The following is a 15,591-nucleotide window of genomic DNA, read 5'->3' on the forward strand; positions in this document are numbered from 1 at the left end:
TTTATTTTATAAACTTATACTAACGTACTTATCTACATACATAATCATCCCATATACAATTTACATTGCTTTTGAGTAGCAATAATGCAAGAGAACTCATTTCACGTTACATGGTTTATTCTGAATGCCTATTTTTTATTTACACCAGTTAGTCTGTTACATAATAATGCTCCTTTTAACATACCTACACTCAATCACTCATTACAGTAACTAGTATAATCAATTTATTTTATTATTATTTAGGTACATTATTTTAATCTAGCATTTAGTATCTAGTTCTTCAAGATCTGAAGACGTGCTACTGTATTGGTGTCTTGTAGCTCCGTTACAATTCGGAATTTCTTTATTCCCTGCCTTTTCTTCGCTATTTCTTCTTATATCTTCATGGTCGCTATAATCTGTTGATAGATCTTCTGATTGTTGCGAATAGGCGTCATAAGAATCTTCTAAAGAAGTATCACTCATTATTGTATTTCTAGCACTAAAGATTTGATGTACACTTTGCCGCTTGTAATAGGCTTCACAATATTCTTTTTTCACTAAGTTGAAATCTTCGTCAAGGGGCACAAAATAGGTTTTAACATAACCAGCACCTTTGACAAACGTCTCTCCACGGTATGTTGTTAGAATGCCACATTCATCCAAAATAATTGCAGTATTTTCGGTAACCTAAAAAGAAATACCTCGTTAGCATTGTGGATAATTTAACCCAGTTAAAGGGGTATTTTTAGTTTTACCTGAATACATCCAGCTTTGCCTGTGGAATCCATTCTGGAAGCCATGTTAACAGCGTTGCCCCAAATATCATACAATGGCTTGAGGGAACCAACTACTCCCGCGGCTACTTCACCATTCGATATACCTAGGAGGGCGAAATTGATGTTATTTTCCAAATATTTCAAAGATAATAACTATTTTGTCTTATAACTTTTAAATGTATATAATATGATGATTTAGCGGCCATTTAGTGAACATGCTCTTATTTTTCATTTTTAATCTATTTTTATTGTTTATAGTGTACTTGTATGGTATGTACAGGTACTTGATGGCACAAAAAATAAACGTTTGAATTGAATTTCATTTCATTAAATTGAAAGTAGATAAAAATCTCACCAATTCGAAGATTGAGTCCTTCAAAACTTTGAAAAGATCCACGATTGAAATTTTGTAATTGCATCATCATTGCTGCAGCGAATTCGACCATTGTTACTACTATAGCTTTGTTGTATGGACTGTTTTGTTTCTTATCCACTATAGAACAATACGATGAAGAATCAAATGATCCTCTTCTATTGGGGTCTAAGCCACATGCAGCCATATATGTCCAACCGGCAACTTTAATTTTCTCCACCTTGTATACTGAAGCTCCTGTGAGTAAAAGCTGAAAAAAGTAAAAGAGAATTAATAAAGATTGATTGATAATGAACTTTAAAAAATATTGAATAAGATACATCTTTGAATATCAAGAGTGATCACATACCCTGTCGAAATCAGATATAACCTCATCAAGAATACTCAATATGAGTTTGTCAGTAAAGTCCGAATCACTTTCGATACCCAGTTTGTAGTCTGTGAGAGACGCAAACATTACTGCCACATTGTCGTATTTCTCGTAATATAACTCGTCTATCGATCTATTAAGGTCCAAATAAACTTGTACTGAAAACATAAATTGGAAGCCATTATGTAACAATCATTTACAGTAATCATACCTTAACGAAATACGATATTTTATTAAATTAACGCTCACCTACATGAGCTGGCAAAATGTTTTCCAACAGCATGTTATTTACTTTCAACATCGTTTCGGCTTCTTCTTGCTCTTCGCTCAGTTGTATTTGCCACAAATGATCCAAACGGTTCCTATACTCGGTTGTTCTATCGATCCAATACAATGTTATGGTGATAAAGATGACAGAGAGTGTATGGGATATTCGTGCGTCTAGACCGATGTTCCAAGTCACGTCGACGGCAAAGAAGGATGTCTTCACCTCCCATACGACCCAAAGGTAAAACACGGTCATACCACAAGCTACGATCCACTTGAATATGAAGAAAACCCGACTAAATAGGAAGTTCAGTAAGAGAGCGAGACTCCAGCATTGGGTCACGTGCTGTAAACAAATTAAAACTAATTATTTTTATGTACAATCACATTACCAAGTAAGCGTTATAAAAGATAAAGTGATTACCCACGACGAAACGCAGTTCGATAAAACTGTTTCAACAGATGGTTCGACTGCGACCTCGTTACAACTTATTACATTCAGAATGGACGTAGCGGCCAGGCCTAAGCTAATCATCAAATATATGGACGTCCTTATTTTGGTAGATTTTATCATGGCCACGGAAATATCGTATACGAATCTTAGAATCGGATGTCTCGGTTCATCGACGCCTTTATATTTAGTCCATAGAAATTGAAACCAAGTCAATGGCTGTAGAGCAACTAATACGAGTAATAATATTCCATACGTCATCCAAACGTACCATCCAAAATTGTCTACCCTAAAAATAAAACAACGTGTTAAATAGTTTTAAATACAATATACAAACATTCATATTTTAGCGTTTCATGTGCCTTTTATGAAGCCCATTTGAATGAGCATTAATATATTGAGTTTGTGTAAACTTACCACCTCGTTGTTAAAGTATTCACCACTATAATTAGAATTAAGATCACAAGGCAACATGTTATGTAATATTTAAATAATGGATCGGGCAGTTGAAGAAAGGATTTCTCCAATTTTATATTCTTGTACATTAAAGTGAATCTATTCAGCCTTGATTCTTGTTTGAAATGTTCCCTGAAAATTATAAAATTTTACAAATTAAATACTATAAAGAGTTACGTTAATCAACCAAACAAAATAATGCATTGCATTTCTTTTTATATTGTTGATCTAACTTACTTTGCCATTTCTACCTTTATTTATAGGTATGCGAATACGTACTCGTATACTTTTAAAACGTACTAAAATATTAGGATCTGTGCAAAAAAGTTCTATCGGTTTATTAAAATTAAAGCACAGTTAAATTACCACTTTTATAAACATACCCTTACCTAAAATAGTTACATAAGCGGTAGATAATCTCATGAATACTCACTTGCCATTAGTCATGTCTTCAATTTCCTTTGCCATTTGTGCATCAGCCGCTTTCAACATTTGTTGGTACTCGACCAAATTCTCATCCATGAACGCTGTGGTTCTGCGATAGTTATTGGAATTTCTATTTTCCGATCGCTACTAGAAATACGAAGAATAATAATACATCGTTATGGGACTTTTGTTGAATTATTATTTTTAATATTATTTATGTAATAGTATTTTGTTAATTATTGTTGTTTTGTATTGTAAATATATAAGTGGCTGCCTAGATCATTGAAATTCCTTTAAAAATGCAGTGATCCTTTCTGACTGGTTATGAATAATCTTCAATTTACTTACTCTATTTCTCGAACGCGGATTTATAATTTTAGTCAAACCCACTGACGCTCTACGGAATGGCTTGTAATCAGTCATAGGCTGAAAAACAAATAATAATTCAACAAAAATAATTATGCAATATAAAATCACATTGTTGCCACATATATTCGAATAACTGTTATTTCGTTATAATAATAATCATGAATATTAATCAAAATTCATATTTACCCTCGGCGGCCTCGTAATTAAATACGTTTCTAATTTATTTTTCACAATAAACGGATCATTCTGAGATTCAAAGAAGGGCTCGATTATATATTCCCTCGCATACTCCGATAGCAATTCCAAAGTTTGTTTTGTAACGTGTACTTTTCTAAAATAAACAAATAGATTAAAGGATTTATATGGGTTTTTAAAATCCGCTTTTACGCTAGTTGTATTTAAAATGCTTTCGGGTTTAAAATACTGCGCTGCAATTCAGATTGTGCTGGTGGGTTCTAAAAAATAAATTTATTTATTCAATTAGAGCGCAGCGCGCTACAAATCAAGTTCGTTCATTCTGATGCATGCAGATAATCAATCTCTGTATGCACGTCACTGTTCCTACCGAAATTGCATAACTATTGTATTACCTTCGATACACTGCATATCACTTGCTGAAAAGCTTTTTGAATTTAACGGGTTTGTGAATTTGATAGCGTAGAAATGTTGAACTTGTTTAAAATATTTATCCATTTGTAACATAATTTCTGTCATACTAATAGAGTTCAGTTAGGTACTTCTCCATAAATCGGTATTCATTCAAATAATTTATGGTATTTTATGGATTCTAATTTTCCGTATTGTTTTCAGCAAAATTAGGGAGTAGGTACCTAATACATATTATGTTTGTTATCATTATAAAATCTATTTTGTAACAAAAATATCACCCCGATTCCTTTTCTTACCCCGATTTGCCGGTGGATTCCATTTTGTTAGCAATGGTCACATCTTTGGACCAAATGTCAAACTGCCATTTTCGAATGCCGATTAAACCGCACAATATCTTCCCAGAATGTACTCCGATTCTCATATCAATGTTCAATGATCGTTTCTCCCTATAAATAAAGTTAAAATACAGAGGAAACCAAACAATTTTAATACTGGATAATCTTAATTCGATAAAAAATAATTATAACTGTGTGTTTCATTAATTATCAACTTAACCAGATATAATTTCATTTTAACCACATGATCATTCCAATCAAAAATATGCTATGATTTTGCAGCTTATTGATACACTACTTGCATTCGTATTTTAATTGAATAATTATATTTTGTGTAAGATAACCCAGTTCTCTTGTTATTTATTTAATAGCAATCGACTACATGTATCAATAAGTAGAAATAATTGAGTATTTGAATAAAAAAAAATTATTGATTTTTTTTATGTATTTTGAAACTTTATTATCAATAATATTGATATTTAATGAAAATAACTTCAAAAATAATTTTTTTCCGTTAATTATAAGCAATTAAAAATTGATGAAATTTAAATTAGAATCACGTGACTACAAACGCGCCATGACTGCAGGTCACCATAGTCGTGACGTCATAATGTTATAGCTATTAAGTACATAGCGTTTACGGCTATTACACGTGACTAGACAATAATATTGAAAATTTATTGCTAAGATGCGATTTGTTTGTTGGTTCCGAATTAGTTAGTTAGTTACGAAAATAATATTCTTGATGTTGATATATTTATGATCACCGATTTTTGTCAGGAGTTGCCTTTGTAGTATTCGTACAAAATGGTACAAAACGATAACTTTTGAGGTTCGCCATTTTTAATATAAATTTAAATAATATAATTAACAATTAATATAATTAATATGTAATTTAATAATGACAACAAAATTAAATAGATCAAAACACTGTATTTATTATTAACACGCTTTTATTAGCTTCACCGGTATGTTTGTATATAACCGACTCCTTTCGAAGTTTCGACCCGATTTTGACCCACAAATTTTGAACACTTATCAAGGTCCGATGACAATACAATAATATCATAAATTTTATCCTTTTATACTGATAAGGATCGCCAGGATCAGCTTAAAACCATGGCTTAAAACATATGTTTGTAAGTAACCAATTCTCCTTTCGATTAGATTTAGACCCACTATAAACCGACGGATTTAATTTAAATTTTGTATACTTATAAAAACCCGGTAACAATACAATAATTTCATGCATTTATCTTATTATCCTGTTTAGTTTTTCAAACTATATTTATTTTTCTATCAACTGCAATGAGTGAAAACTAACATTATGACGTCACACGCGCTCGGGTGACGCTTCGCGAGTTGTCGGCGTGTCTTCGGTACTGGATTCAAAGACTCATTTTTATTTTGAAATAACTTTTGAATTATTGCAAAAAAATAAAAATAAAAACAGTTTTGTTATAAAACTAATATATAATCTTTCCATTTATCACAAAAAAAATTTTCATTCAAATACTCAATTACTTATTTCTAGCAAGAGTTACGTAAGTCTACATGACTTTATTTTTTTCTCAGGAAAATTCCTTATTAAGAATATTAATCATATTTATTTTTCGCAAAAATATTCTTACATAGAAAATCGCGAAGCTTTTCTTTTATTTGGGTCGTAAAACCGGTTCAGGCATTCCTAATTATACCTTTATTTTGATTAAAATAATTAACATACCTAACATCTTTGATAATGTGAATCATTTCTAGGCCAAGATCGACGCAGTTTTTAGCATGCTGCTCCGTAGGCTGCGGGATACCACTCACACAGTAGTAGCAATCGCCTAAAAACTTTATTCTGAGTACATCGTGCTCCTGTAAGTTTAATTAAAATTATTATTGTTGCTCTCCTTTAGTTATAGTTATAGGTTAGCTTTAAGATAATTTGGAAAATATTTTCTAGAAATATTCTAGAATAATAATCCAGATATTATATTTAAAACTAGCTTTTATCCGCGGTTTTACCCGCATTGCTCAGCTCCTGTTTGTTTTAGCGTGATGATATTTTAGCTTTCCTCGATAAATGGGCTATCTAAAACTGAAAAAAAAATTCCAAATCGGACTAGTAGTTCCTGAGATTAGCGCGTTCAAACAAACAAACAAACTCTTCAGCTTTACAACATTAGGATAGATTACTTTCTTTACCTCTGAAGGATATAAGAAGCATAAATTATGTTATTATCTAAAGCATGGTGGTAATCTAGATTGATCTTAATTGTAAAAATGTGAATCTAATTTCAAATCTTTAATTAATTGATAGATAACATTATACCTATTATTTCATTCAAAATAATTGATAGTCATAAATGTATACATAGAATAGAATTAAAATATGACTTACTTCTGAGGCTTCATCGAATCTCCCGAATAATTCATTGAGTAGCTCCACCATTCTCATAGGCGATAATGTTGTAGATATCTTGGTGTAATTAACAACATCCGCATATAGGATGGACACATTATCATGTTCTTCTACGTATAGCTGGCTGAATACAAGAACAAAAAATAAAACAATATTTAAAGATACTTAAAAATCATTATTTATAGAAAAAAGAGCGTGTGTGCCGAGCACATGTGTCAGAAGTGAAACTTCTTTGGCAAGATTCAAAGATTCCAAAATCGTCGCCTTACTCTATGACGTGAGGGTATTGCCATGACCTGAAATTTTACCCTCAACGCGCCTAAAAAAGTTTCACTTCAGTATGTTGTCGTGACTTGAGCTTTTGCAAAGCTTTGGTATATTTTATAAAAATTCTATGTAATTTAACGGAAAAATAATTGAATAAATCTTGGGCACTTTGGCACACAATGTCTTAATAAATCAAAATATTCAATTGTCGATAAACCATTCTAAGCAAGATTATATAACAATCTGTACAACAATACTATCATATCAGTGCCATATCTTTTTATCATCTACTACTAAGTTACATTGTTTTGTTTCGATAAAATTTCATTTTAATTCCCCGGTTGCGAATTCCGAAAGCATTTATCGCAACGACTTTGAGTTTACGTATCTATCTAATATCAAACCATTTCCTCTTGCAATTTATAAAGTGCATATTTCAAAATAGATAAAAACCAAACTTAATAATACATAGACTAGGTTTATATGATTTTTATTGGAGTGTACTATTTGTTTTGTATATTTTCGACGTTGCGTTCATATTGTGATAGTGTTTAGAATGTGTAAAATGCTTTTAATGAGCTAGACATAGTATGTATAGAATTTCTGATATTAAAAAAATGGTTTTCATAAATGCGTTAGGGCTACTGTGAATGTAGAATTATTTCTAAAGTTGGTAATTTTCACTTTTTAAAATGACGTAGTTTCTTAGAAAAAAATGTTCGCTATTTGGAATTATCCAAGTACATGACGTACTAACATAGAGCAATATTTTGTTTCATACCTATGTTTGTTTAATACCAGGAAAACGTATATATTGCAAATTATAATATAATTTCTACAGTTGAACTTACCTGAATGATCTCATATTGTGGCTGTAGCTTTGCGAGCGAATGTTCATGAACATGTTCCTAATGTCTTGTCTAACTTTTGACATAATATGCTCAGGCAAGATGCTTAACATCAATCGTTCCTGAAATGTTACATTTTAGTTTATATATTTTCATTCATGGCTAATTTAATGGAACTTGAATTTGATATTTTGGTTTTATGGCTGACAAACGCATTATAAATATAATTTTTTAAAGAATAGATAATAATCGATCACGGGATTCGAATCCGCGTCTTTCCGCCAATCCGGGGCGACGCCTGACCTCGGTAGGCGTTAAAAAAAGTAATAAATAAAAGTAAACCAAGTTCAATTTGAATTTAGTTAAAACAATTAGGATATACAAAGTTTTGAATTTAAAATAATAATTAAAAATCACATTACCTCTTGATCCTTAACAAATTTGAGACGTAGAGTACTTTCAACACAAGCTCTTCTATCCAAAAAGGATCGACGCGTGACGATTTCATTCATCAAACGGAAATAAATTCCCATAAGATTCACTCCAATAAGATAAATCACATCTGATGACACCTAAAATGTTTAAATAATGTGTTTTTACATGGTTTTTACCAACACACGTAGAAATTAAAACATCCACAATTTTTGTGTAATAAAATTCATATTGGAATTAAGTATGTAGATATAAGAACTTTTCATTTTTTTTAATGAAAAACCATAGTATTCAAATATATATTTAGTAAACACTTTAATAATATATTTTTTATGTGTACACAAAAGTGCCTTTAACAGATATAATTTATGTTTCATCATAATGTAATTTATTGGTAAAAGTGATCTCTTTGAAATTAAACATTCCATTGTGACAAACTTAGTGACAAAATATTTATAAAGGTACAATTTTAAAACAATGTAGGTAGTTTGAGCTTTAATTTGATTGATTGTATAATGTACATTGCAAATCGATTTTGTACGATTATGTGCCATAATCCATTCAAATGGATTATTTTATCCATCCAGACATATTTGAGACACGTGCGTCTGATAATTTGGCAATCCTTTAAAATATTTCACCTGTGACTGATTAGACATTATTAATCACAATTGTAATATTATTTATTGTGATAATTATTTTTTAGAAAATTATTATCCTATAATCCTATTTGTTATATTATATCAGATTCCTAGTGTATTTGAGACAATCCGTTGCTGATATATCTATGCAAGGTTCTATAATTAATCTATTTTTATATCAATCATATCAAAAATACTCATAAAAGTGTTGCTTTCTCGGTAATAATAATAATATACAGATATCATAAATTTGATTATTTCGATACCGGTGATTGATAAGTAATAGACCGGGAGATACTGACACAAAATTTCGAGTCATTTGTAACAAGGATGGCGGTTCTACAGGGGTCTTAGTACGCAATGACAAAAAGAAAAATGATGGTGTGAACGCTGGTACCGGTGGCTTAGTCGCGTGGGCGTTTGTCGAACTCGTCGGAAAAATAGCGAAAGTCAAACGATTTGTAACACAAAAATTTTAGAATTTGCCGATAGCCCATAAAAAAGTAGTAGGCGGTAGTGTCATGCCATACTTTTCCGGTGTGACTTACAGCCCGCCATACCGACGCGAATGTGTTGATTTAAATAAAACAATCATTCAACCATTTGTACCAGGCTAACTTTTGCACAGGTAACTATCGTCGTGCAGCCATTTACGAAAATCGCCATGCCATACTTTTCGGACGATTCCAAATGGTCGCCATACCGCCGAAAATCTGCAAAAAAATTTTATTTCGCCAAACTTTTTGTACCAGTATTGCATTTGGATTTTTGGAGAGTATTTGATAAAATGTGACCATTATTATATTTGCCATACTTCTAGTAGGGGGAAAAAGTGCTGTCATACTTGAAAACTTAATTTATTATTAATTTATATAAGTGAAGATTTCCAACACATAGATCTTTGAAATTTTGTATTTATATTTGTTGATCCTCAAACTTACAGGAAAAATAAGTGCCATACTGTTACAAATCGTTTGACTTTCGCTATTTTCCGACGAGTTCGACTAACGCCCACGCGACTAAGCCGCCGGTACCAGCGTTCACGCCATCGTTTTTCTTTTTGTCATTGCGTACTAAGACCCCTGTAGAACCGCCATCCTGTTACAAATGACTCGAAATTTTGTGTCAGTATCTCCCGGTCTATAACAACATTCTTGAAGAATGTACTAATTAAAAACTTTAAAATAGGAATTACGATGACGTCACATGATAAAAAATTAAAAGCGTTCTAACCCTTACCACCGCCTGCACTTGTGGGTCCTCGTTATATGTGAAAAATGCTATAACAAAAACATAGCTTGCGCTCACAATCACGCCAAGGATGATTGCCAGGAAATTATTTCTCATGGGCAAAAATATATACACTGAGAGCAGTGCCATTGTGCTGTACGCTGGTCGGAGAGACATGCCTTCGTATGACGTAAATATTGGGACTGCAACGTCTAAAACAAAGATGTAATAAAATATAGGTAAGTGTATTGGTAGCGCTTAATCCCGAGAGACGACAAATCGATGAGAATTTTAACTGTTAGACTAATGTCGTTATACTGAAAGTTTATTTCAATTTTTTTATCAATGTTAAAAACATACTTTGTAAATATTACAATCAATATCATCTATAAAATGACTTTAGTTTCAAAAGCAATAGGCAATATATTGTACTTGCACAAAAAAATGTAGAGCTCTACAACATGCTTGCCTTTTTATGAAATCTTCTTAGCTCAATAGAAGTAAGTTAACTAATGAACATAAAAAGATAACATAATCAATATAAGAAATCTTTTATTTTCTTGTTTAGTTGCAGAATGCGAAGTCATTGTATTTATTGAGAACTAGCTTTCCACCCGCAGCTTCACCCGCGCAGTCAAAGAAAAACCCGTATAGTTCCCGTTCCTGTGGGATTTCCGGGATAAAACCTATCCTATTTCCCGGGATAAAAAGTAGCCTATGTCCTTTCTCAGATATCAAAATATCTCTATACCAAATTTCATGCAAATTGGTTCAGTAGTTAAGGCGTGATTGAGTAACAGACAGACAGACAGAGTTACTTTCGCATTTATAATATTAGTATGGATGGTTGACTCTATAAAGGTTGACTCATACAAGCTTATCAAGCTTTATAGTTTTATTTATTAAGTTCAAGATATAATTAGATGTTCTTTAAATAATATTGATAGTTATTTCAAATATACTTTACCTGATACCACTAAATCGAGTGTGAGAATGAATGTCGTCACTATGGGCACACAGAACCATTTTTTCTTCAAAGGATTGTAAATACATTTCCAAAAGGAAAGCACCGGTACTCCTATTCTCAAGATATACATCCCCATGGATAGGTACGTTGATTTCCATTGAATTTGCTGAAAATGTAATCATTTTATTTCTGCCTTGCGATTGAATGAACATAATTACGTTCGTAATCATAAATAAAAATACCTGAACTTTCATATTTTTAGTGGTTTTAATACTAATTGATTTATACAATACGTCATTGCGTAGGTTGGTAATATTTTGTGAAAAGCATATTAAAGGTTAAACATATTTTTTAAATTACTATATATCCCAAGTTTATGTTTACATTATTTGACCCTCATTAAAAATTAAAGGTTAAATATGACAAGAGGGAATAGCGACTTTTGATTTGAGCTACTTACTATATAAGAATTATATTCATGTCTTTGTTAATTGAGTACCATAAACAATAACTTATATGTAACTCACCTCGTCAAACGTGCTTGCTACTACAGAAATGATGTGTATAGTTGAGAAAAACACAAGCAGAGATACATAAATATAAATGAGGGTCTCCCGAAGCTTATCGTCATACTTTCTATATAATCCTTCCAAATCTTTTTGATAGAACTGGTCCTGTGATAAAAAGTATTAGTCATTTTTTTAATTTTGCAAGCTCATTATTACTTGGATGTTATAGTTTGAGATTGTTTCGTAATATTTCATTATTTTGGTATTATTAACGATTCAAATATTTAATTGATTGGATAGAAGAAGAACGAACAACATGAAAAAACAAGCTTGTCTTGCCTCAGAACTGACTAACTGCAATCAGAACAATTTACGAAAATAAATTGTGTGAGGGAAAAAGCTTCTTTTGTAGAGTACTAGAGACATAACAATAAAAAGACATAGTATTAAGAAACTGTATTCATTTTTAGAACAATATTTTGATTTGATATCATATTGAATAGACAAGCCAGCTGTTTGACCCCGTTTTTTAGAAAATAAAATCAACTTAATAAACATTGACCTGATTGGCATATTGAATATAGACTGTTGAATCAAACCACACACCAATTTAGTATCTAGAAGCTGAGTACCTACTTAGCCAGTAAGTGTTATCATATCTATGCCGTTATGCACCATATGAACAACGTTTGTATTGCGTCTATACTTAAATTCATCCAAATATTATTTAAATTTTTAAAACGAATAGTTCTAGCGAGAAGTTATAGACTTTCACGGATTTTAAACGCGATTTATTAATAACTTAAATTAACCGGACGTTTCCTTAGGACGTTTCGCACACAATGAATAAATCGTGTTTTAAATTCGTTAAAATCTATTCTTAAGGAAAATTAAACACCAGAAGGTTCTGGAGAGTTCTACTATTGTTTTACCCTCAAATATTTCCAGTTCCATTGCTTCCCGCCAGACTGTTCGACCTCCTGGCTTCGGAACTCATGGAGCGATGAAAGCATGCTCGTCGCCCGACCGGAGTTCATGGAGTACCGAGCGAGGAGCTCCAGAGCCCCCACTTGGAGTACCACGGACCCGGTGGTACGCGACAGCGTGTCATCCTGCTGTAGGAACAGTGAAAAGTATGAAAAATTGGAAAGGATTGATAAATTCGTATATTATTACAGGTTGGTAAGGATATAACGTAGTTTTTGGAGGCAGAAAAGCAGTTACGTGACCGAAACATGATGCGATGAATATTATTAAAAACATACTTACCATTTTTAAGTTAATGGAATATTTAGAACTGAACTTTGCAAGTATTTAGGATGTAAGTCGGAGTTTGTTTGACTTGAAAGTATTGAGATTTCTATGTAAAAGTTTAATCAATATGTTCCCAAGCTACTATATCTAATCGTTTCTAATGTTAGCATAAGATAGATTTATTTCGCGATAACATAGGATGGGTTCTTTTTTAAAAACCAATAAAATAAAATAAATTTTAATTAATTAAAAGCATTAATTTATGTAGAGTAGGTGTAATTTCTTCGCATTATATGATTTACAAAGGGTATAAAAATAACTTCTAAGTAATCTTAGAGTTAAATAAGAATAAACTGAGTTAAGGTTATTGAAATTGCAAAATTCTATTATCTGTACTTATTATCTAAAGGGTATTTACCGCAATAGATACGTATTTGTGACTCATAAAGGAAGACCTCACCATACTGTAACATTGCAATTTATAGATAAACTACTTGAAAACAATGCTTTGCTTATCTTTATATGTATATATTCTTTGAAAAAACTAATCGGTCGTTTTAATAGGTATTTCGTAATAAGTATTTTTCTTTTTATTTGATTACATTAAAGAGGTATTTCATAGATATGTTAATGAGGTTTCTTTGGCCTTAATATAAAACAAAGCATTTAACATCTGGACGTTTATGTTTAATTTCCGTTGCCCTATTATTGCTATATTAATTAATAGAAGTTACTCCTCAAATTATAATAAAATCTATATCTCTGACTTCCGAATTACATCGTGTGTTTTGATTAATTATCGAATATCGATACTCAGTAGTCGTTACTACAGACATAATAGAGAGATATTTAATTATACTATAATTTTGTCATTCAGATCTAATGAATGATAGAATAAGGTATAAACATTTGAAATATTTTTACTTTTTATTCTATAACTTATCATTATTTAGGTATTTCTATAAGGATTTCCGTTAAGATTCCATCTGATCGTCATTTATTATCAGAGATCTTCAAAAATCATATATTACAAAGTATAAAAAAAATGTTTTTTTAAAAGCGTATCTTCCAATATTTATAAATTGCATTAAATGTTGAAAAACTGTAAATAAAAAATAAACTTTAATTTCGTCCTATGCTACCAATTACTTCGTTAGATGGTAATAGATTTGACATTATTGAAAGTGCTCTTAAAATGTTTATCATCACATAATAATACACAAAACATACCTATCTATTAATTGTTATAACATATTTATTAAAAAATAATAAAAAAATGAATATCATTGTACTCTATCACGCGTTTTGATCAATCAATTCTGAAAATAATTAAATATGACATAATCAATGAATTATTATCCAAAGAAATCCGACTTCGTCAAATCACGTACAGATTAAGTTGTACTTACAATGTATTTAGATAAATTTATGAATAAGATAACATTCAAAATAAACACTCAAACAAATAAACAGCATAAAAATAACCTGAAGATTAATTGAACACAAAATACAATTATAAAGTTATTAGGTACCTACTAATTTCGACGAAGTATTATATTTAATGGTGGTCGTCCCTGGTCGAAATTAGACTAGAACTACAAAAATATGCACATCTCTGTCCATGTGAGTCAAATGTATTATTATAATTATGTAATGTGATTTTTTTATGTAATGTATTTTTTATGCAGAGAAAAAAAATAAGGTAGAGAAAAAAAATGCATTCGACACTTCTCTATGTACCTAAACTATCATAATTGCTTCACATAATTTTTTTTAATCTTTGTACCGCACAAAGTATTTGCTTTACGTATTGATAAGACTTTCCTATTGTCTAATTCTAAATGGAAAAATGTTACCTTAAAACCATATTCGGGCGGGTTATTTTTATCAAATGGAATGTGACAACAAAAATTCCAAAGCACAGATTAAAAACACTTAAATCAATTTGGTAAGTGAATGAATTTTATCAAGAGATTTATCGAAGCGATTATCTACTTCGATTAGAATAAAGCCTGCACTTACCATGTCTGTCAAAAGCTGGGCATAATCACATGAGCAAAAAACTTTTAACGCACGTTTATTTCACACTTATTTCTATCAACGAGTATCGATTACTGAACAAGGAGCTTAGGTATACACTGTTTCTGATAATTGCCTGATAAGCGCCACTTGTATGACTAAGGAATTAACAGATTACGATAGTATACTTATCACCTTTTGTTACAATCAGTTGTGTTAATGAATTACCTGTAACTGAATTTGGACAAATTCATTTGACATTGATAAAGTTCGATTGAAATTTCAGCGGATTAATGTTTATATAAATTTAATGTTTGTTTGAAAACAAAAAATGCGACTATTTAGCAAGCAATAATTGAAGCACAGATTTGATTTTTGTTCAATGTAATTCAATAATAACTAATTTTTCCACAGGTAAGATACAACAGACGCGTAGCGATGTGTTATTGCACGCCTCATAAGCGAAGCGTTGAGGTGGGTACTACTGTCACTTCGCGCAAAACATCTGATTTTTCAAACTTAAAATGTCTTTATGATTCATACATTGCACTTGTAAGATAATATATACACACACATATTAAGAAAAAACACTATTTTTAA

General features: G+C 31.1%; 1 protein-coding gene across 1 annotated transcript; it reads right to left on the reverse strand.

Annotated features, from left to right (window-relative positions):
- Positions 1-54: 54 nt before the first annotated feature.
- On the reverse strand, positions 55-15,067 carry LOC149907641 (adenylyl cyclase X E-like). Its single transcript, XM_090102661.1, has 20 exons — positions 14,995-15,067; positions 12,651-12,833; positions 11,737-11,883; positions 11,210-11,375; positions 10,252-10,454; positions 8,362-8,511; positions 7,943-8,061; positions 6,804-6,948; positions 6,141-6,277; positions 4,376-4,525; positions 3,657-3,801; positions 3,450-3,527; positions 3,109-3,245; positions 2,637-2,807; positions 2,193-2,508; positions 1,751-2,114; positions 1,481-1,659; positions 1,114-1,381; positions 738-862; positions 55-669 (listed from the first exon to the last, which is right to left on the reverse strand). Exons 1-20 carry the CDS (start codon positions 14,995-14,997, stop codon positions 259-261), a joined length of 3,597 nt encoding a protein of 1,198 aa, XP_089958787.1. The 5' UTR covers positions 14,998-15,067; the 3' UTR covers positions 55-258.
- Positions 15,068-15,591: the final 524 nt, after the last annotated feature.

This window comes from Colias eurytheme, chromosome 6 (assembly GCF_061535395.1).
Source record: "Colias eurytheme isolate Ceu_HAF_F1 chromosome 6, ilColEury1 Martin Lab GWU primary, whole genome shotgun sequence".
Lineage (NCBI taxonomy): Eukaryota > Metazoa > Arthropoda > Insecta > Lepidoptera > Pieridae > Colias > Colias eurytheme.